This window comes from Dermacentor albipictus, chromosome 10 (assembly GCF_038994185.2).
Source record: "Dermacentor albipictus isolate Rhodes 1998 colony chromosome 10, USDA_Dalb.pri_finalv2, whole genome shotgun sequence".
Taxonomy (NCBI): Eukaryota; Metazoa; Arthropoda; class Arachnida; order Ixodida; family Ixodidae; genus Dermacentor; species Dermacentor albipictus.
This window is the reverse complement of record NC_091830.1, coordinates 7465241-7489659: the sequence shown is the minus strand read 5'-3', so window position 1 is coordinate 7489659 and position 24419 is coordinate 7465241. Positions and strand designations below refer to the sequence as shown.

At 42.1% G+C, this 24419-nt stretch overlaps 2 protein-coding genes across 3 annotated transcripts in view; one reads left to right on the top strand and one right to left on the bottom strand.

Moving 5' to 3' along the window:
* mv (lysosomal-trafficking regulator mauve) overlaps positions 1-15090 on the top strand; it is a 107480-nt gene extending 92390 nt beyond the window's left edge. For both annotated transcript variants that reach the window (XM_070527738.1, XM_070527739.1), the window contains 6 exons: positions 1996-2094; positions 3954-4087; positions 6249-6349; positions 8503-8659; positions 10086-10157; positions 14889-15090. In XM_070527738.1, the coding sequence (XP_070383839.1) occupies positions 1996-2094; positions 3954-4087; positions 6249-6349; positions 8503-8659; positions 10086-10157; positions 14889-15003 (678 nt within the window). In that variant the 3' untranslated portion in view covers positions 15004-15090. The remainder of the gene's footprint in view (positions 1-1995; positions 2095-3953; positions 4088-6248; positions 6350-8502; positions 8660-10085; positions 10158-14888) is intronic.
* Positions 15091-15222: 132 nt separating this feature from the next.
* Positions 15223-24419, bottom strand: part of LOC139050907 (venom metalloproteinase antarease-like TfasMP_A) — a 29780-nt gene continuing 20583 nt past the window's right edge. Inside the window, exon 14 of the mRNA XM_070527746.1 lies at positions 15223-22414. Coding sequence (XP_070383847.1) covers positions 22388-22414 — 27 coding nt within the window. The 3' untranslated portion in view covers positions 15223-22387. The remainder of the gene's footprint in view (positions 22415-24419) is intronic.

Below are 24419 nucleotides of genomic sequence, written 5' to 3'. Positions count from 1 at the left end.
GATGAGTCTGCATCAGAATTTTTTTTATTGTGGTAGCAGCACAGACTCTGAAGATGATTTTGATTCGTTAGACTTTAGCACAGGCGGTGAAATTGTGTCAAATAGCCCCCGGAACGTCAACAGGTATCTGCCGGCAGGTTTCGGTTTTCTACTCCGAATTGTTTCATCGTTGCTGTGCTCAGATCTAAATATATCTGGTGTGTTCTAAAGGTCACAGCTCTTATTTGCAGGGTGTCAACATTGTTTGAGTAGGACCGCTTGCCGGTGGTGGCACAAAGAGTGTAGTTTTGTGCAAGAAGGCGCTCCGCATTGCCGTGCAAGGTTTGTTAGTGCCGCACGAGCACGATAGCCACCAGGGCTAACATTTTCCTTTGTATATAAAGAACTTCTACATTTACAGTGCTTATATTCACAGGAATGTTGTATCTAGCCTTCTTTTTCGAAATGTATATTTCGGAATTTTTTAATGTTCTCTTGGTGTTAAGCAGCATCCGTGCTTCTATGGAGTTTTCACGTTTTCGTAACAGATCTTTTGTTAAATAATTTTTTCAAATAATTGCTAATAAATGTTCGCTTTAATGTAATACCATTAGAAAGCACATTCCATGTTCTACAAATTGATACAATACATTTTAATATCAATTATTTGCTGTAGCAGTAAAAGTATAGTTTACCAGACTCTCTGAAAACTGCCATTTTCTCACTGACAGGAAAGGTAAACCTTTTTTATTATTGTAAAGCTGGCTTTCCCATGAGGCACATTGCTAAGCTAATGGCAACGTAGCCTATTTTACAGTCGTAGCATATGAGCACAGTTTGCCTGTTTTATGAAAACGAAAACATAGTGGTTCTTGTGATGAAACCATGCGCAAGAGACAAGCCCCAGCATGTGCGGGGCGTTGTCTTCATGTGAACTGCAATTGGTGCTGCCATTAATTTGGCATGTTGAACTTGTCGCGGTTGCTTAGTGGCTATGGTGTCAGGCTGCTAAGCATGAGGTCATGGAATTTAATCCCAGCTACGACGGCCGCATTTTGATGGGGGTGAAATGCAAAAACACCCGTGTACATACATTTAGGTGCACGTTAAAGAACCCCAGGTGGTCCAAATTTCCGGAGTCCCCCACTACGGTGTGCCTCATTATGAGATCGTGGTTTCAGCATGTAGAACCCCACAATTTAATTATTTTTTTAATTGGGCACGTTAACTGGAAAACTAAGTGCGAAAAAATTACACAAGGACACCAAGAACAGACGAAGGCAAGCAGTTGTCCTCATCTGTTCTATGTGTTCTTGTCTAATTTATTTGCGCTTAGTTTTCCAGTCAGTATGTCAGATCAACTAGTGCAACAGCTAGTCCTTCTGAATGTGGAAAAACATGCGATGCATAAATGCACACTTGCGAATTAAGAAAAGGGCAGCCACATAACCTAAACTGCTGACTTCTTGGTTTTCATGATGAGGTGAAATTACCTTTAGATTGGGTTACGTGCAGAGATCTGGAAAGGCGCTACTTCTATCGAAGATGGAGACCTAACTTAGCAGGAACAGGCAAGCTTGTAGCTCGAGCGTCACATCAACTTAGCAGGAATAGGTAGGCTTGTAGCTTGAACGTCACATCAGGCCAGGTGCAGGTGATAGCAAAACTGGAGGTCCTGTGCTATTTTTATATGTACTGTAGGAATGGATAAATTGCATACTTCTTGGTGTCAGTAGACTTGGTAGTGAAAAAAACATGTAATTGACACACCATGATGTGTGCACATTGGTGCTGAATGTGGACTTTATGGAAAGCTTAATCGTTTGGATGGTGTATATATAGGCGAAGAAAGAGCATGCTAGAGAAATGTGAGAAGCCTACCATATCACAAAAAAAGAAGTTTTTTGCACAAGTACTCTGTTGGTTGTGTTTACAAACGCAGAATTCAAGATAATGTGCATTTGTTTTTAGAGAATGTGCATTCTGACATTATGTGGACTAATTCTTTTGCCTCAGGTGTCAACATGTGCCACAGCCCCTGGCTGCCCACTTGTCTTCGTAGGATATGCTTCAGGTCTTCTGACTGCGCATGAAATCAAGCTTGCAAACTCGAAGGTATGAAGACTGTGGCTCAGTGGCTTTCACATGCCGTGATGGCTGCATTTCGATTTGGGCAGAATCTACCCTGTGTTGCTTTAGGAAAATCAATCAATCAATCAATCAATCAATCAATCAATCAATCAATCAATCAATCAATCAATCAATCAATCAATCAATCAATCAATCAATCTAATGGAGAATGTTGAGCAAAGTGGTGTAGTTTACCTCTTTGCCAATCTTGAGCTGTACTTGTACTAGTTGTCTGTAGGTAAGAAGTATTACCAAAGATGGGGGGGGGGAGCCATACTTGTCCAACCACATTTTCTGCTTTGATTGACGGAAGGACTCGCAGTTGGGGGCCAGTTGGTCTGACATGTTGACAGGAAAACTTAGCATGAATAGATTACACAAAGACACATGGAACAGATGAGGACAAGTGCGTGTGCTCACCTGTTCCATGTGTCTTCGTCTAAATTATTAGAGCTTAGTTTTTTAGTCAGCTTGCTTGATGGAGATGAGCAGTGCGTTTCACTTTTGGCATGTCAGCACATTTATTGGTGCTTTGTACTCCTTGTGTTCCTTTCTACTCCTTATAGGCCCATTAGCTTACTTTCAGTATTGTATAAATTGTTCATCAAAATAATTTCCAATAGAATAAGGGCAACACTTGACTTCAGTCAACCAAGAGAACAGGCTGGCTTCAGGAATGGATGCTCTACAATGGATTGCATCCATGTCATCAGTCAGATAAGGGAGAAATCCGCATAGTACAATCAACCTCTCTATATGGCTTTCATAGATTATGAAAGACATTGGATTCACTAGAGATACCAGCAGTCATAGAGGCACTGCGTGGTCAAGGAGTGTAGGGGGGATACATGAATAACTGGTAGACCATTAGAGTTACGGGATAGGTGCCGAGAGAAGGGGAGCGCAGTTGAGGACGGCAGAAAACTAGGTGGGGTGATGAAATTGGGAAATTGGCAGGTGCATGTTGGAATCAGTTGGCACAGAACAGGGACGTTTGGAGATTGCAGGGAGAGACCACCATCCTGCAGTGGACATAAAAGAGGCTGATGATGATGATTACTCCTTGTCATCCATTCAAATAATTATGCTTAAACTGTACACATGCACTGAGGGAAAGTCGCTTTTTACAGGAGCGTATGTCTTTCATTATTATTTTCAGTGAATAGAAGGAATAAACTGCATGTGTTAATATATATTTTGCATCTGGATGTAATGTGCATTAGTTTGCTGGAATAAAAAAAGAAGGCAATGAATTTTGTACACCTTCTTTACGAGAGAACTTGTGGATTAAAGGGTGTTTTTCTGAAAAGTTACTTCTTGACTTAGCGAGATGTAAACTAATTATTTGAACTGGTCAATCACTTTATACTGTCAGCTCCTTTCTCCTTTCCTGCACTTTCTTTTTCTTTTTTTGCTGGTGCTTATTTTCACAATTTTTCCAAGAAGTATTAGGACATTGGCTTTCTCACAAAGTTAATACACCTGGTTGTAAAGCTCATTAAATTTTGAAAGGTGATATTGGGGATAAGAAAAAAAAAGTGAAGTTAGTTTTTGAGCAGGGTTAAAAATGCAGTGGGGAGAATTTTCTGTACCGGCAACTAGTGCGTGCAAAAAATCTGCATTGTGTTTTTGTTATTACTGTAAATGAATGGCTGCTTGATAGCTAACATTTGTCACATGCTCAACCATCATCAGGACCAATAGCATTGCTTCTTAGATGGTACAGAATATGCAAGCACGCATCCTCTTGAAACCAACATGGTTGACTTTTGTACTCACTGGACATCGTTACACTAACGCCGCAGTGAAAAATGTGCGTACATGTACTTCATTGCCTTTTACAGGTGGAGCACCCTTCTCGGCCCACTTGTTTGCTAGGTCACACAGATGCGGTCACGAGGGTTGAAGTTTGTACAGCCTTTGGGTTGGTGGTCACAACCAGTCGCGATGGATCCTGCATTGCCTGGGATCTCAACAGGTGGAGATTGTAACTTGCCTGGCTTTACAAGCCGACTGTTAACGCAGTTAGCCCGGGCTAGTTGGCAGCTTAAGACTTTTGCTTCTTCATTTATCTTATCAGCCTGATAGAAATGGGACACAAAGAGGAGGCGCAAACATTGCAAATGCTACTCACTGCAACTGAAATTAACTTAAGCTAAGTTTATACATCATAATACGTACAGCATTATTACTGCACATGTGTGCCACTCATCCTCTGGCTGACATACTCCTTTTGTTTCTTTGCGATGCCACCAGATACCCAGCGTTTGCGATGTCAACTTCTGTTTGTGTTCCGATTCTATCGTCCCGGCGACACGAATCAAGAATCTCGAAACCAGCTAGCCAGTTTATCAGCACTACTAACATTTTTGGATACTTGTAGCATATTTAAGATAGAAGAGAACAGGATATGAGGAATCCTGGTCTTCATTGATTGGACTTGGGGAAAATGTATGGCTTGATAGATGAGACAAGACTTTAAAGGAGTGCTGTAGCCATGTGGATCCCACGTACATGAATACAGTTAAACCTCAATATAAGGAACTTCAGTATAACATGTTATAACTTCTTGTGCATAGAACACGATGTATTTAGAACTTCAATATAACAAAGTGTATTTATACAAACTTTTTATGTTATGACATTTCACTAATGCAGCGAAGGAATATCGAGACAATAAATGGAAAATTCCGCTGACTTATGTGGTCAAATAGTTGAATTACAAGCGGCCGCTTGCGAACGCACTCTCAAATTCCGCACCCATGACCAAGAGTGATTGTCGGAGCAGAGCAGCATCATGTTCTATATAAAGTCCCAAGTGCAATAAGATCCTGCCGTGCCCACATCACTGTCTCTGACTGTATGCTTAGGGTGGAAGCGGAAGAATGTAAGACTGAGCGGAGAAGGATGGTTGCTTGATGTATGCTGCCTTTCCCCACTTGAGCAAGGGAAAAGGGAGCAGAGGAATGCAATCAAGCACGTGTGAATGGCTGGGGCACAGGTTGCTGTGCATCTCCCTTTCTAGCAAGGCCAGCAATGCTTTTTGTTGTAGCGCAAGCTGAACAAGGACAACAGAAAGGCACATCTGACACATGCAGCGCTGAAGAGCCCGTTGAACGAGAAATGAAGTCGATGAGGGTAGCTGCAGGGGCTTGTTGGTACGGCATGTCTTATTTTGTTGTAGTGCAAGCTGAACAAGGGCAACAGAAAGGCACATCTGACACACCCAGCTGTTGTCCTTGTTCAGCTTGCGCTACAACAAAATAAGGTATGCCGTACCAACAAGCCCCTGTAGCTACCCTCATCGGTTTGCATGGCTGTCAGCGAGCGCATACGCAGGCCGCTCACCCATTTTTTGAGGTACTAATCTGCTACATGTGCAAATAGTGGGTGTGCTGAGATGGCCTGGTATCATGTGCACTGTCTTCTTGCATGTTTAGTACTGGAGGTTGCGTAATCTCGAGTTTTGGGGACGCATTAAAGCGAGAGGCAGACGAAAAATATGCTCCTCGATGCCAGTGCTTTTCATGATTGCATCGTCCCATTGGGGGTGGCACTATCAGTCGTGGGGATGCTGTGAATACGAAAGTATGGCTGGCTTCGCTTCCTGCCGTCGATGTAAAGATGTTGTTGGCATGGCATGAAAGCGTATCTTTTGTCGCCGACTCTCAAAAACAAATTTCTTTTTTCTCATTCGAATTTCCTTTTTTTTGTGGTTACCTGATAACTCGGAAAATATTGCGACCCCTTCCACGTAAGAAAACTTAAAAACATAACAAAATTTCGATTTAATGAAGCGAATTGCCGATTTTACCAACTTCACTATATCAAGGTTTAATTGTATATAGCTATAAGTGTACAAGGAACTCAAAAGCTAAGCTAATGAGAAATCAACAGTTAGAGAATCCAACCTCCGAGTCATGCAGGAAACTGGATGTTCCATATATGCAGCCATTGCACTGCGTAAGTGGCAATGCAGTGTGTGTCCTTCCAGTGACAATTATATCTTTCACAAAGTACCTAGTAGGCGAGCAAAAATCCTTTTACCATTGGATGCATTTATGAGGTTAAGTGCCACAAGAAGTTTTGCGAGTTTATCTTGAGGTTCTATTAATAACTATCATTCACTTTTGTTGCAGGCTCGAGTACGTTCGCACATTGATTGCCGGGAGCTCACCCATTGTACTGGCTTGCATTAGCAGCACTCTTGGAGATGTTGCCACTGTAGAGACCACTGAAGGTAGACAGAAATCATCATTTTTGTGTGTCTGCATTGCGAACTGTTTGCGCCTTTTGAGTCAGGCCTTATGTGAATGCAGTGGAATCTATTTTGCGTAAACCGTGATCAATTCTGTGGTCAAATGCTAAGTTGTTTTGTCTCCCTCTAGAGATGATGCATCTTTTTGCAGTGTAGCAAGAGTTGTGCTACAGTTAACTCTCATAGCAGAGGGCATACCATTTTTGTCAGGTCTTGTGAAAAGTAGGCAAAAAACAGTGGGAAGACTTTGGTCGTGATTGAATTGTTTACTTGCGCCATGTTTTCACATGTGAATATTGGCAAGACATGACGCCAGCAACCAAGAACGTCACAAGTCCATAGTTTTTTTGTGGAAAGTGTTGATTCTGTAATGTATTGGGATGAAGAGTTCCACTGAATGGTCGAAAGTTTCACAGTTCATGAAAGAAGAGACCAGAACAGAAAGTGCTTGTTGATTTCTGTTCTTTCCCATGAAAGTGTCCAGCATGTGGAAACCAACTAATTTCAGTACTCTCTATGTGTGGACATGAATAAGAATGTACTGGCAACAGCCGAGTCTGCCTTGGCTAGTGGTATTATTATTTTTTATAGATCCGTTAAATGAGTTCAAAATTTCCGAGTGTTTTAGAGGGCTGATGAGTGATTCAATGTGTTCAAAGTGTTTGTGCCAGTCTTTTCCATTTGTTGAAATCATAGTAAAAGGAGTAGGTTAACCCCCACATTCATAAATTGCCCTTGGCTCAAACTTCTTTGACTTCACTTGTGGAGGACAGTGCTGCCCTTCGACCAAAAGAAGACACTGTGTTTTAATAATGCTCTTCAGTAGTTCTTATGACCAGGAATTACTTAAACAATGCACCTTCACAGTAGTGTGTTTGAGTAGTCATTGGAATCTTGGTTACAATGTTATTTTGGAAATCAGTGAGGAGTGTCAGTGAAGCATGGTGACTAATTCATTAAAAATTAAATGCTGCCATCCACTTTCTGGAGTTGTGGTGAAAGTGTCAAGTTTAATGTTCTGAATGCATGGGGATTAGTCACTTTGCAGTGGTGTTGGTTACTCCTTTTTGCATGGCAATGCAGGGGCGTTAAAAGTACTACACTTAGCGCCCAATTTTTTGGACTCCCTAGAGACCATGGAAACCATGAAAACGTGTGAAAAATCAGGCTGGCTGAAAACATGAATGCATGCCTTTAACTGCCCCTCAAGGGCTCAAATCACTGCAGCCACGTCCAAAAGGCCTGCCTATTAGTACACCTATTAGTTATTAGGCATCTAGGTGCTTGTACTGTGACAGGAGATGGCGGGACACATTTTAGGAACACATGTCCCATAACAGTGGCCCCTTTGCACTCCTCGTATGCTTCACCGCAGTACATAGCGTATGATTGACCGCATTACACTGCTGTATTGGGGCGATGCTGACTTTAGAGCACCAGCATAATGCAATGCTTTAGATCCTTGAGATGCTTTCTGGGCTTCGACGCCGTTGACGAGGATAATTAAGGTGGAGTCGGTGCCATTGCCCACAGCGGCGAATACTTTAAATGAAAAACACGGCTTCTAAGAGCAGGAAGCTTAATAGTGAATGTCGAAGCTGACAGGCTTAACGACACCACAAACGACTATGGCTGCCAGCAGATTGGAGTGCAAAAGTGTTGGTTTAAGACTGTGAGTAATCAAAATGGCAGCAGTGGTGGCTTCAACTAATGCTGTTTTGGACCTGCAGTCACGGCAAAAAGTCGGGAAATTTGGCTGCCGGAGGCTTTCACTATCCGAAATTTCAGTCTTCCTAATACATTGGTTCTCTGAGGCATGTGGTGGTGCTGTGAAGGCGTCCAGATTATCAGGCTTGTTCGAAAAAAATGCTCATCTGAAAAATCTGTAATTGGCTATATAAGAAAGGGCTCCAACTTGTTAAGTAAAGCAAGCGTAAAGAACATTGAAGCGCAGTAAGTAGGCATAGGCAAAGTTAGGGGACATACAGGTGTGTCCTCTGTTATGCTTTCAAACATTTTTTTTAATTGTCTTTTGAGCATCGACAAACTTATACACTTGTCCTGAAAATTCTTATCTGCTTCTGGCAAGCTTATGAGATGCCTCTTCCACTTTCCTTGATTTCGATGTTTTGCAGGCTCTGCTGGCAGTTGTCTTCGAGTTCACACCATCAATGGTGCCCGCGTGGGACAGCTGAGCACAGACGTGGCCATTGGAGCCGTCTGCTACTCTGCTGCTCCCGAGGGCACCTCCATTAACGTGCTCGCTGCCGGCTGTGAGGATGGGTGCATTCGGTAGGTTGGCCAGCGGTGGATTACAGCCTTCTGAATTTTTTTACTGGAACGGCCGCTTTCTTGTGCGGGTTGCTGGTTACCGTTTCAGACTTGAGTCCAACATACATTTGCTGGTTTTGCAGTTCTCCCTGGCCAAATAGTTGATAAACTACGTCCCGAGAACTTTTATTTGCTAGCGAGAACGAATTTGAAAATGAACTGAAGTGAGTTGATTGAATGTTTGACCTCTTGGAACACCAGGCTTTGTGTGACAGAGAAGGGGAACTCAGAGGCCTGATTTTTGTTAGTCACAGCTATATGAAACCAGGGAAAGCACTTATTGATCAGTTTTGGTAGTTCTGTGAATTCTATCTTATCTCTCGAGTTGGACACTTTCATTCTTTGTCATTTCTTTATTAGGTCCTTTGTTACTTAAGAGAGCTTCCCTACTGGTAGCATAGGTGAAGTTATTTGTGGTTTTGATTGAAGTATAGAAATGATAAGATAAAGGGAAATGAAAGTTGATGAAAAAACAACTTGCCGATGGTAAGCACAACAGTGACCTTTTACTTTCGTAGTGGCCTAAATTAATATGTAACGTGTTGCATATAGCAATCGGAAAGAATGTTACATTCGAATATTAGAAAAAAAGAAACTGGCACAATTGCCAGCAAGGGCCATGCTCCAGAAACATTTTGTTTTATATGTGCTTGATCGCCAGTGCCCACTGCTGAAGCATGGTGGGGGCTTCACTGCAGTGCTGAGACATTGCCGTGCAGACGCACTCAAAGGCACAGTTCACAAATATCCCAAGCCTCCACTTTGCACTTGAATTTTTGTTGTCAGTTGTGTTCACAGAAATATTGTAATGCATTATACAGGGTGTCCCATCTAACTTTAGCCAGAGTATTAAAATATGGAAATTCCATCTAGCTGGACAGAAGAAAGGTTATGTTGTTTGCCATCGCTTGGAGATACTAAATTTTTTTTCTTCTGCCAAATTAGATAATTAGTCTTAATTAACTAATCAACTTGTCAGATATTATAATTTGGTGAAGAGTGTCATGTTTCCTTGCATGAAAGTTTTTCTTTGCGTGTATTCGTGGGCTTCTTCCACACTCGGAAAAACACTTTTATGTAGCACATATTGAGCAACAGAAAGCTGTATTGGCGAGTTTTTCATGTTGCTCTACAATTTTCTCGCCGACACTTACATCTAAACATAATATTTGATAAATTGCTTAATTAATTAAGTCTAATTATCTAATTTGGCAGAATGAAAAAGTCAATTTGCTCAAGTGCACTGGTGATTGCAGCGAGTTGCCAGGACTTTATAGTTGCTGCTCCATGCTTGATTCCGTGTCTGCCCGTGCCTGCCAGTGCAGCTAGTATACAGTTTTATTGCAGTCATTGTTGCACTGTTGCCTTGTGTGCACAATCTCTGCAGGCTATGGAGCTCATGGGACCTGAGTCCTGTGCAAGAAATTCACTCTGAAAAATGCATATCTCCCATTGTCAGGTAAGCAAGTTTTGGTGTTGGCCATATTGTCAAAGGTGCTGCCAAAGAAAATCCTTCACAGTTGTACGCCACTCTGAGCGACTGATACATCAAGATAGTGAAGCTGCACGAGCAAGTTCTAAGTGCTACAGGTCTCAGTGATGATTCATTGCCAACAACCTGGTTGTACTCGTACGGCCACTGACCCACTGAGGTTGCTTAGTGACTAGGGCATCGTGCCGCTAAGCACAAGGTCACAGGATCAGGTCCCGCCAATTGTGGCCGTATTTCGAGAGGGGTGAAATGCAAAAAACGCCCCTGTGCCGTGCATTGGGTGCACATTATAGAACCCTAGGGGATCAAAGTTATTCTAGAGTCCTACATCGCACCGTGTCTTATATCAGATAGTCGTTCGGGCACGTTAAACACCAGAATTAATCATACGGCCACTTTGGGGCACCCACACAGTCAGTTTCCACCGCTGCAACTGTATAGCGCTCGTCTTTCCTTTCGTTTCGCCTGTCACTGTCTTGCTTTTTCAGAGTTTTTGCGCTAAAAAGCAACATGTTAAACCATACAAACTCCTAGCTGACCTGCAGCTTGGAAGCCAGTAAAATGTGACCTAACTAAAGAATGGTATAATATTGGCTAAAGAATGCTGCAGAGAAGTTGTTGTCTATTTGAGTAAGGGAAATGCAAGGTAACTCATTTATAATGATTGATAATGATCTCAAAGAAAGATTTTGGGACTCTGACGTAGGTTGCCTTGCTGGCTGATACCAAGCATGCTTCTCTGCACAAAAAAAGGCTGTGAAATTCCCCTTGATAGTTTTGCTGTAATATGCCATAGCCCAAGTAAGCAAAGAAAAATGATGAAATGATAAACAAACTTTACTGCTTTAAGTGGTGCACTCGGGCTCTAAGTTTTGCCAAATTCACAGCAGAAAGATTATTGCTTACGTCAGATGCTGCATGGTACACTATAAGGTTAAAATGGCTGTGACTTTCTGCAGAGAATGAGGTTGTGGGTTTGATATATGGCCGCGTCAGCTACGTTATGATGGTACTGTAATGAAAAGAATTTTTGTTTCTTGGTTGAGTTGCACATTAGAACTTCGGTTGGTGGAAATTATTGGGAAGCGGTTATTCGGGAGGTGTTGCTTTGGAATACCCAGTCCCATCAAGCAGCCGAAATGTGGTAGTGTTTGCACTGTAACATCACAAGTGTTCATAATCTGAGCTCATGTTGATTATGTGCTGAGAAAAGGAATCCTGACTATGGTGAAACATGTTAAAAAGTATATTGATGGTACTGATATTGTGTGGGGCACCAATGTACCCGAAGATAGTTTGCATAAAGGTGGGTTGTGGTATGCTTGAAGTGACACTAAAAAGCAGCACAAGATAAGCTTGAACTGGTAGTACAGTGTCGAATCTCATTGAAATATTGTGACATCAGATGGGAAAATACCTTCATTATATCCAATACACATTATTAGCATACTCGTATTATATCGGTGGAAAAAATGTACAAATTTTAAATTTACTTCACTGCATCTGATAATTCATTATAACCATCTTCGTTATATCAAGGTTTGACTGCTTGTTCTTTAAAGTCTATCTCTTTATTTATTTGTTGCTGTTGAGAAAAATAAGGGCAAAGTTTCTTTTTTGAATTTCACGTTAAAGCTGCGGCGGCGGTACGTCATTGTGACAGCATGGAATTCTAAATATTTTTCTCATGTTTGGGTAGCTTTTGGCCAGAGATGTTCCTAAACTTGACAGCTTGAGTCAATTGACACATTTAGAATGCGACGTTGTCTTTCTTTGTCAGACTTTTAGCTAGTTCCAAACTCTCATTTCCCATCTCATCAAAGTGTGACTTATGGAATACCTCTGCTTTTGTGTCCCTTTGTTCGTGCTCTTGTAGATACAATGAACGGAGCTCAACTTGCATCACTAGTGATTCAACCAAATCTGTGATGTCACAGAAAGTTAGCGCAAGAACTTTGTGGTTTTGTCTCTTGTCTTTTGCTCTGAGTCTTTTAAGGCTTATAAAGCCTCTCCTCATGACAGTACTGATGTTGTTGGTACTCTACAAGTGTAATTTACCCCAATCCAGTTTAACCTAATATAAACTTCCATTAACTCGACTGCTGTAAATTTGATTTTTTAGTCGATTCAATTGATACCAACGATCATGGCAAGTGCTTGTACATGTCTATGGGCTCAAAGGTCTGTTATTTTGATCCTGAATTTGGCTCTCATTGGATAATTCAAACTTGACTAGCCAATGTGCACGTACCTGACTCACAACGGTGACCTCAGTGGCTGCAGCTTCTGCCTTGGCAGTGCTAGGATGCAACGAATGCATCAAAGACACATTATTTCCCACCGAAAAGGCCATTTTCTGGCCTGCCTTTGGCAAATTTTGAAGTGAAAATGGCAGCTCTCAATGAATGATTCCTGTATTTACTCAGTCTAAAAATTTCCTGCTGATACGAAACCAAAAGGGCATTCACAGTGTCAACAACTGCTTACCCATACCATGACGACTGAGTAAGTTTCCATGTAGGATGGCAATGACAATGTGTCACTTAGAGGTTTTCATTACGAGAATTGTGTCATGTGTTTTCAGTGCTCCAAAGATGTGCATGCATTGCAGGAGGAACTGGTGAAGTGTTTAGTGTAGTCATAGGCCATCATCTTGTTTGCGATTGTAGCAGAATGGTTTGAGAATTGCAGAACATCAAATGCAGTGGACCACTATGTTGTGGTCCATAGACTGCAATAAACTGCTGTCTGAAAGTGACGATGCTGGGCATAAAAATGTTTAAATTTCTATTCTGTGACAGTAAGCTTGACAAATTTTACGTTATTTCTTATCACGATTGTAACCATATGCTACATTTGTAACCATATGCTACATTTGTAACCATATGCTACATCTATAAAATTGGTCACACAATAAATTCACGGGGCATGTCAGAATGAGGTAAATACTGCTAAATGAAGCTGCATTGTGTTTGTGCTATTTTCTTGCATATTTTACTTAGGTCCACCAGATAATTCAGTCTATTCTATCGTTTCTTTCAATGTAGAATTAACTGAAGTTGACTGTGTTCGTATTTAGTGTTCCTTTATTAATGGAGAGTTTAAGGCCATGTACATATTAGCATTTACGAAATACTGGAGGCTTAGCACCTTTGTTGGTGATGCTATCTTATGGCACAATGTTTGACCAGAGAACACAAAGCTATTATAATGACCAACCATACACTTAACTGCTGTTGTAAAGCATCAACAGCAATTTAATCATTAACATTAATCATTAACTTAGATTTTAAAAATTAATTAACATTAAAAATTAATTAAAATTAACTTAAAATTAAAAATTAGATTAAGAAGTTAACTTAAAAATTAATTTAATTTATTTATTTATTCAAAAGAACCTTACAGGTCCTATGGCAGGGCATAATGTAAGGGGGGCATATTAAACAGTAAAGGTACAAAAGTACAAATTTCCAACACGAACAGTGCTATAAAAAGATTACCGTGTTACACAATATTGAAGGCACATGAACACTTGTTACTGTTAACAGAGCAAAGGAATACCATCATGAAAATGATATACAACATGGCAAAAGTGTACGATAACATACACTAGATTGGTCACTCGTGAACGGTATTAAATGGGAAAAGCATGAGTAACTGAGAGCGGAACGTGTCGGGATTAGATATGGAGGCTATGTTATCAGGGAGGTCATTCCGGATACGAAGGGTACGTGGTAGTGCAGATGAATTAAATGCATTTGTTTTACCGTATATGCGCATGAAACTGAACTGATAATGTAATCTGCGTGAAAAAGAGTGGGGTATTTGTAGTTGTAACCGGGTTCGTTTATTAGTGTAAATATATTTGTGGAATAAGCACAGAAGAGCGATGTTGCGGCGGATACCTAACGGCGGCAACAGTAGGTCTAGTTTAATTTGTGTAATGCTTGAGCTTATACTGTAGTTACGGGATATGAACCGGGCTGCTCTGTTTTGTATCATTTCCGTCATATTTATTAGGTAATTTTGATGAGGGGACCAAATTGGGGAGGCCAATTGTAACTGTGGCAAAATGAATGTTTGGAAAGCGAGTTTTCGAATGTTTGGCGGGGCATTTCGCAAGTTGCGTTGTAGATAGCCAAGAGAATGTGATGCTTTGGCCCATGTAGAAGTGATGTGTGAGGCCCATGAAAGATTCTCTGTAAGAGCAACACCAAGGTACTTATATGATGAAATGTGGGAAAGCATAGTGTTATTAAGATGATACAAATATTTAGAATTTACACATTTTCACCTGAAGCACATTACCTCGCACTTTGTAAAGTTTAGTGTCATGAGCCATTTGTTACACCAGTTAGCGATAAGGTTAAGATCTGCTTGAAGTTTCAAGTGATGGTCAGTCGTGTGACTAGGATGGTAGATTGCGCAGTCATCGGCAAAAAGGCGCATGATTAATTAACATTAATCATTAACATACAGGGTTTCTATAATAATTTTCTTCGATGAAAACCCACACAACACGAAAGGCTTTAACATCTTTGACAAAGTTTCACAATATGTCACTACCAGCACAGCTCACTCTGTCCACATCTCCAGTGTTCTGGTAAAAGGTAGTGCGTATACAAATAAACTAAAAGTTTCTATAGTGTGTCTGCCTCCTGGTGCATGCCAGTACTGACTTTTCCCTTTCTTGCGCAGCCTTGCCTACTCCCAGGACCAGCAGCACCTGTATGCCGTCGACAAACATGGCGAAGTGTTTGCCTGGGAGGCACAAGATGGCAGCCGTGTGCCACGCTTCCACGTGTTGCTGTGAGCAACATGAAACCTAGTCTGCATCTCGCACAGTTGCACTAATTTTATTACAGATAAAAATAAATATGTTAATGTTGTGTAATAACCATACAGTGCGTCAAGCATGCTATGAATAATTTGGTTTTGGAACCAGTGTGCTGGTGTTGCAGGGTTGTTCGCACTGTAAGAAAGGTAGCTGCTTTGCTCACTGTTCCTGAGTATTTTATAAAACAAAAGAGATGGTCACGACTTTGCATTTGATGTTGCATACAATGTGGCCACGGAGTAAGACATTTAGGAGGTGAAACTCCTGTGAGCGCGAGCGAGCATGGGCAACCAGATAACGTCACAATTGTTGTATGCGCCAACGGGGCCGTGGCGGCGCCATGCAGTGCGCCCTAGAAGCCACAATGAAAAAAAAAAAAGATGCAGCGCCCGGGCAGGTGGCTCCGGCGCGCTCTCCGGCCACTTCCTCCTTGCCGTCAATAGAAGTCAGGCATGCGCGGCCGAACGGGAGCAACACGCTCGACCGGTTGCCCTGGCAACCGAAATGGCAGTAATTTCTTTCCAGGCCGCCAGCATGATAATGGCTCCGCAGGCTTGTGACTTTTTCTGGTCGCCGCAAACAGCGGAGTTTCCACTCCTAAATGTTTCTTGCTCTGTGAATGTGGCATACCAACAGCTGCATCCAACAAGCCTCTAATGGATTCCATCAAGTTCCAACAGTCGAAGTAGCTATCTTTCATATACGTGTTACAAGTTGTATAGTATGCTGTGTTGTATCATAGGGGGCACGAAACACGTATCTGTAAAATCAAACCAGTACACTGTACAAGTAATCGTGCCAACATGGCAACCAACAAAATTTGAATGTGTTGCTACAGTCAGGTGGATGTTACTTTCTCTCTTGCATGAACATTTCTTCACCTTGCAGGTCTCTACTCAGCGTGGTCGCTAAGTGGCTTTGGGGTTTTACTGCTAAGCATAAGGTTGCGGGATCAGATCTCGGCCGTGGCAGCCGCATTTCATGGGGGATGAAATGTAAAAATGCCAGTGTACTATGCATTAATTTGGTGCAAGTTAAAGAACCCCCATTTGTTCGAAATTCTTTGTGTCATTTGCTGGTTAGGATGGTTTTGCCATGCTCCAGACAACAAAAGCTTTAGAGCACAGGATAAAAAGATAAATCGTCGCTGATAATGTACCTTCTGCAAAAGTGTAAACATCCCTGAAAGAGGTTGGACAAACTTTGTACATGCATAGGGTGCAGCTGAAGTAAAACATTCATGCCACAATTTAAGTGAAGTGTCTCATATTAAGAGAGCTACGGATGATTACAAGTTACCCTCTTCCCTAGCCATGCTTTGTCTCAACTCATTTGCCAAGCGATTGGGGCTAAGCTCCGCCTTCACTAGCCCTTCGTCATGATGTGATGTTGTGTCATCTACTTCTGGTGTCTTGGCACCAGTGCGCGAAGCCTTTTCAACCTTTCCACTAGCCACCTGGCTCTTGATTCTTGGTGAGAGCTATCCAAGCAGTGTCCTTTGCAAGCATTTCGTCATAGCACCGAGCATGTCTGGTATAATGGTAAACACAGTCTAGCTGGGTGTTTTGACGGATGGGTGGAGGCATAAACTAAAGCCCCTCTACTGCCACCTCTGTGATGAAGTGGCGTTAGCCTAAATATGAGCGGCCTGAGTGGCCTGCACGGTGCAGCCACCTGGTGGTGCAGAGCTTAACTAGCCAAACACTGACCTACTCAGCTACTATTGCTATAACCAAGTGTAAAACATTTTGAACATTTAAAAAGACATGTTCACGATCACACTGCCACTGAAAATTCACACCTGCAGCAAAGCAGAATACACTTGGCTACTGCTATATTAGCTCTGTGTTCGTCTGTTTGAGCTTTGTGCCACCAGGCAGCGGCACCCTACGGGCTCTTCACTTTTGCGCCTCCGCCCATCTGGCAAAGTGCCCAGTCCACCTGCGTTTACCGGAATGCTGGACATACTAAAGCTCTCTATTGTGGTAATCATATGACACCTGATTTGCTGCAGCCACTCCACTCGCCTGTTTCCTTGCTGAGGGACATGATGGCGCAACTTGTCATGTTGCCAATCGCTAAATTTGCAGCCCACAACGCAACAAGGTCGATTCATGGTCTGTGCCAAAAGAAACCTAGAGACCAACATTGACTGCGCAGCCCGCGTAAGCACGGAGCATTTGTAACACAAGCAGATGACACTTGCCATCTACTGGCGTTGCATGAGTGTAGCGATAAATTGTCGTTGTGTATTCTCTTTCTGTTACTCCAACATTGCATATTACGAAGAACATTTGCTTCTCATAAAGTTGGAAAAATTACCGGCGACGCAACTTCGGTATCCAATTGGATAGCTCGTCCAACTGACGTCATGTGTGCCAGCTGCATAGATTGTAATGGGGTGGCTTAAAACTCGGGGTAACTGCACCACTCCAATCGATAGCAATGCACATTTTTAAAACCTTATGAAAATTACACGCTTTACACAGAGCACCTGAATGTGTCACTTAATGATCAGAAAGACCTATTCTAATGACTCAGTACGTTTGTACAAAATCGTTTCAGGGTCCTTTTAACAGAATAGCTCATGGAAGCTATTCATTCACCATCATTGCCTTTGCCAGCCCTTACACTTTGCTGCAACTAAACTTTGACTTTGTCCTCCTTTCCTTGATTCCACGCATTAGGAGTATGGCAGAATTTGACACTGTTCAATATAGCACCCCAGGGGTTGCCTCACTCAAAAAAGTGTGCTGTGCCTCACTTTTGTCTCTCCTCTCTAAGAGAAATTTGTTGATGGCATTGCCCTTCAGAGCACGAGGTTGCAAGTTTGGCCTAGGCCACAGCGACCACATTTTCTGTATTGTGCATTGGATGCATGCTAAAGAACCCCAGGTGGTGAAAATTGATCTGAAGTCGCACCTTATGGCTTGCCTCACAATTAGATTGTGGTTTTGGCACATAAAATCCCAGAATTTAATTTAAAATAGTCTTGTTAGAGGAATCCTGACGGGACATTCTCGAATTGTCACTTTATTAGTGGAAGCTGAACCACACTTAACCTTAAGAAATAAAATAAAATTAAAAATATGAGCATCAAAGCACACTGAGTAATTCACTGTGATACTTACTTCTACGAACCGGTTGGTACCCGTGAGGTGATAGGTCATGACCTCAATTATCACTGGCTTTCATTCTCCTTTGGTTATGGCAGCTGCCACAAACAAGGACATCAAGAAGACATGCGTGCAGTAATCTTGTTTATATATTATGAACATCACCTTACTTAGCCTTGTTGCTGTGTGACCTCAAAGAATTGAATCTTGAGCTGTTACTTTTAGTGTTGCTACGAGATTCACATGACTTGGCACCAGACGCGTAGAAACAGACGGCCGAAAGAGTACCTGGCACTGTGCGAAGATAGTGAGCTTGCCACAGCCCCGGATATCCTGTGTGCGGAGTCATGTGAAACCTCCCAAAAGTGATCGTTTCCCCATGCCTAGAATTCCTGCTTGGCGAGGCCGCCAACGAAGATGACAACACGCCAAATCGCGGAGAGGAATTCAAAGGAAGCTTCCTTTCATTTATTTGCTTGTTTATTTATTTATAATACCTCAAGGTCCCTGTTATTGAGGGACATTGCATGAGAGGCGAGTACAGTCAAAGCAAGAACAGTAATGATAAACACAGCAATACATACAGACATTTCTAAGATTTATTGCTGATACACCTGATTTCTTTGATGATCGATTTGAAGCCAGAAGGGTTGGTGATTGTAATAATATGGCTGGGAAGGTAATTACAGTCACGTGCAGTAAGCATAGAAAGGAATGTTAGATCGTTATAATATTATATTATCTATTAACAATAAGATATACTATGGACGCGTAGATGGATGACAGCATTCGGGTTGGTGGTGCAGTATACACGATGGACGAATTTGATGAGATTGTTGTTAGGTGGTAGTGAATTAAAAAAAATAGAAAGAAAGAGAAGAACTTGCGATAAAGATTTAGTCGAGACATTCTGCGACACTTAGCACGAGCAGGTAGGTCAAGTCCGCATGTATTGGTCCAGTGAGATGCTCAGTACTCGTCCTGTCTTTGTATGTCCATAAGCAAAGAAAGCAAGCTTTCTTTGCTTCTTTGGAGAGAGAAGAGATAAGTACAGTGCCATAACTGACTCTCAGAGGCAGGCCCTCCGGGTTTGGATAAACATAATAATTGCATGGCATTATACGTTGCATAGGATGAAAGCAAACAAAATTGTATGCTTTAACATTATACCTCACTAAGGCTTCGCTTCACATTGATTCCAACGGGTGCATGGGATCCAAGTATTTGTTCTGTCTGTTGTTCATTGTTTTGCCTACTGAACAAAATTGCATCATCATCATCATCATAATCATCATCATCATCAGCCTGGTTACGCCCACTGCAGGGCAAGGGCCTCTCCCATACTTCTCCTATTACCCCGGTCTTGTGTTAATTGTGGCCACGTTGTCCCTGCAAACTTCTTAATCTCATCCGCCCACCTAACTTTCTGCCGCCTTCTGCTACGCTTTCCTTCCCTTGGAATCCATTCCGTAACTCTTGACCATCGGTTATCTTCCCTCCTCATTACGTGTCCTGCCCATGCCCATTTATTTTTCTTGATTTCAACTAAGATATCATTAACTCGCGTTTGTTCCCTCACCCAATCAGCTCTTTTCTTATCCCTTAACGTTACACCTATCATTCTTCTTTCCATAGCTCGTTGCGTCGTCCTCAATTTAAGTAGAACCCTTTTTGTAAGCCTCCAGGTTTCTGCCCCGTACGTGAGTACTGGTAAGACACACCTGTTATAAACTTTTCTCTTGAGGGTAATGGCAACCTGCTGTTCATGATCTGAGAATGCCTGCCAAACGCTCCCCAGCCCATTCTTATTCTTCTGATTATTTCAGTCTCATGATCCGGATCCGCAGTCACTACCTGTCCTAAGTAGATGTATTCCCTTGCCACTTCCAGTGCCTCACTACCTATTGTAAACTGCTGTTCTCTTCCGAGACTGTTAAACATTACTATAGTTTACTGCTGATTAATTTTTGGACCCACACTTTTGCTTTGCTTCTTCAGATCAGTGAGCATGCATTGTAGTTGGTTCCGAGAGTTACTAAGCAAGGCAATATCATCAGCGAATCGCAAGTTACTAAGGTATTCTCCATTAACTTTTATCCCCAATTCTTCGCAATCAAGGTCTCTGAATGCCTCCTGTAAACACGTTGTGAATAGCAATGGAGAGATCGTATCTCCTTACCCGACGCCTTTCTTTATTGGGATTTTGTTGCTTTCATTATGGAGGACTGCGGTGGCTGTGGAGCCGCTATAGATGTCTTTCAGTATTTTTACGTACGGCTCGTCTACACCCTGATTCCGCAATGCCTCCATGACTGCTGAGGTTTCGACTGAATCAAACGCCTTCTCGTAATCAATGAAAGCTGTATATAAAGGTTGGTTATATTCCGCACATTTTTATATCACTTGATTGATAGTATGAATGTGGTCTGTTGTTGAGCAGCCTTTACGGAATCCTACCTGGTCCTTTGGTTGACGGAAGTCTAAGGTGTTCCCGATTCTATTTGCAATTACCTTAGTAAATACTTTGTAGGCAACGGACAGTAAGCTGATCGGGCTATAATTTTTCAAATCTTTGGCGTCCCCTTTCTTAAGGATTAGGATTATGTTAGCGTTTTTCCAAGATTCCGGTACGCTCAAATTCATGAGGCATTGTGTATACAGGGTGGCCAGTTTCTCCAGAACAATCTGCCCACCATCTTTCAACAAATCTGCTGTTACCTGATCCTCTCCAGCTGCCTTCCCCCTTTGCATAGCTCCCAAGGCTTTCTTTACTTCTTCCGGCGTTACCTGTGGGATTTCGAATTCCTGTAGACTATTCTCTATTCCATTATCGTCGTGGGTGCCACTGGTACTGTATAAATCTCTATAGAACTCCTCAGCCACTTGAACTATCTCATCCATATGATTCCGAGAGTTACTAAGTAGATTACTAAGATTGCCTAGTAATGATATTGCCGGCTTTGTCTCTTAACGTATACATCTGATTCTTGCCACTTCCTAGTTTCTTCTTCACTGCTTTTAGGCTTCCTCCGTTCCTGAGAGCATGTTCAATTCTATCCATATTATACTTCCTTATGTCAGCTGTCTTACGCTTGTTGATTAACTTCAAAAGTTCTGCCAGTTCTATTTTAGCTGTAGGGTTAGAGGCTTTCATACATTGACGTTTCTTGATCAGATCTTTCGTCTCCTGCGATAGCTTACTGGTGTCCTGTCTAACGGAGTTACCACCGACTTCTATTGCACACTCCTTAATTATGCCCACAAGATTGTCGTTCATTGCTTCAACACTAAGGTCCTCTTCCTAAGTTAAAGCCGAATACCTGTTCTGTAGCTTGATCTGGAATTCCTCTATTTTCCCTCTTACCACTAACTCATTGATCGGCTTCTTATGTACCAGTTTCTTCCATTCCCTCCTCAGGTCTAGGCTAATTCGAGTTCTTACCATCCTATGGTCACTGCAGTGCACCTTGCTGAGCACGTCCACTACTTGTATGATGCCAGGGTTAGCGCAGAGTATGAAGTCTATTTCATTTCTAGTTTTGTCATTCGGGCTCCTCCACGTCCACTTTCGGCTATACCGCTTGCGGAAGAAGGTATTCATTATCCGCATATTATTTTGTTCCACAAACTCTACTAATAACTCTCCCCTGCTATTCCTAGTGCCTATGCCATATTCCTCCACTGACTTGTCTCCAGCCTGCTTCTTGCCTACCTTGGCGTTAAAGTCGCCCATTAGTATAGTGGATTTTGTTTTCACTCTACCCATCGCCGATTCAATGTCTTCATAGAAGCTTTCGACTTCCTGGTCATCGTGACTGGATGTAGGGGCATAGACCTGTTCAACCTTCATTTTGTACCTCTTGTTAAGTTTCACAACAAGACCTGCCACCCTCTCGTTAATGCTACAGAATTCCTGTATGTTACCAGCTATATTCTAATTAATCAGGAATCCGACTCCTAGTTCTCGTCTCTCCGCTAAGCCCCGGTAGCACAGGATGTGCCCGCTTTTTAGCACTGTATATGCTTCTTTTGGCATCCTGACTTCACTGAGCCCTGTTATATCCCATTTACTGCCCTCTAATTCCTCCAATAGCACAATATTGCAAGACAGTGGGATTGATGAATAAGAAAAGTGATCCAAGAAGCGAAAGTGAAGTGTGGGAGGTCTGAAGGACTCATTCACTAATTCTGAACAGAACATTTTATTGTGAAAAGTGAGAGTATTGAACGGTGTTCCGTCATCTTCAAAGACATACACCGTTCTCACACCACTGCAAAGAAAAAGAGAAAATAAAATGGAAATTGTAGAGCCTAAATCAGCGTAAACTGCTGCCAGCTTGTGCATATTGCTGTGACGATTATGCAAGGGTTGATTTACGCCATGACGCAAGATATACTTGCATCTAGGCATAATTAATTATATAATGTTCCGTCAGTGAAATAAAAAATTCGTTTGATAAACTGTAGTGGTCAAATAAAATATTAAATCTTAAGAATTGAGGCAACACTTCAGCGACAGAATAGCAAGCTTCCAGAGTTTTCTGACCTGACCATATCCAAAAACTCAATTTCACATATTTAATGTATTCTTTGGGTGTATAAATTGTAGATTGCCTTTATTATACTAAATGACCCATGAATGCACAATGTTCAAAGAATTATTCAGGCTTTTATGACTTCCTAATGTACCAAAACTTGGATCAGCAAGTAAAAACAGTGAAAGAACAAAAAATAAAATGTACATAATGAGAAAATTATGTCTTGTAAAACGGCGTGCTATAGTAGAATATCTTTATATTTCATATAGAAGGATCGACCTTTGGGCGAGTTGGTACTGGTTGAACATCTTGAAGGGGCAGTGCAATATGACGAATACAGAAGGCAGAAACTGTCCTGTGCGTTCCTGCCTTCTGTATTCGCCATATTGCGCTGCCCCTTCAAGACGCTTATATTTCATGCGTCGTGAATCGCAAACGAAATAGCAGAAACATTTCGAGCTCAGTGTCGCGCACAGGCTTCAGTTTCATATTAGGCCTTAAAGGCCAGAAAGTATCTGAGCATTGAAGGAGTGAAACAAAAAAAAGTTGCCGTTCTCGCCTGAAAGGTGAAGCACCGATTGTGATAGCAAATTAGTAGACAGCTATATGATGTAATGATATCTTTATCAGCCATATAGACTCGTACACATTCTCTTACTGACTAAATTAACAAGCACAGTGTCATGCATGCACAGGCAAACAAGCACATTTCACTCACTGAGCACGGTTGTTTGCTGTCAAAACACTGGCATCATAAGGGCGGCAGCAGCAGTGAGTGACTTGCCCTTTATGCTGTTGTTTGCTTCAACACGAAGTAAATGACGGGAACACAGTGTACTCGAAGCTATCAATCCTTCAGTGCACCTAGACTCTGTACTCATCGCAGATCGCTTTTCAGCTGGCGCCTACACTCAGCTGCCACCAGATTAACCCCCCCCCCTCCCCCCGGTGCCTTGCGAGATTGAGTCACCATCCTCAGCTCACCCTTGCATGCTTTCACTTGCACCTACAGCATACAGTGCGTGGCCACGCTGTTATCACACTTGGACTGTATAGATAACATCAAGGCGACGACGCCTGTGGAAATGCGTCTGGAGCGTCCATGTAATTTCTATTGCAATAAAACAACTAGCAGAGCCTTGACATCACTATCTGCTAAATGTCTTTGAACCGTTGCTTCCAAATCACTTGCTCTCACTCAAAGCGAGAGTGTGTGCCTCCCGCTTATGTTGTATTACACAGGGATGAACCAGCGCCTTTCGTGGTCTTTGCTATTCGTCCATTGTATGAAAACAATTACCGTATTTACTCAATTTCAATGCCGTTTTTTTTAATGATTTCGGTTGCTTGAACTCAACCCTCGCATTACATTTGAATAACGCCAGAATTTACGATTTTAAAACAAATATTATAAATTCTCTGGTTTTTAACGTTACACTGCCAACCTGCATCTTTACGTCTTGATTTTATCCATAGACATGTTGATGGAAGTCAAAACATTGTTGGAATAATCGATGCCATTTTTGCTGCGCTTGTGATTGGTGTTACGGTTATGGTGCTGCATTACCACGCATCCTTTCGCGCTTTGACTACGTTCATTCACAATGTTATGGCGATACAGAGCGTTTGGTATGATGGCTGCTTCAAGGGATGAGCAGTTTTATTTTGATCGCCAAGGAGCTGGAAAACCCTGCCGTGGCTCGGCTGTCTGACCGGGTCGACGTCAGTGTGTGTACGA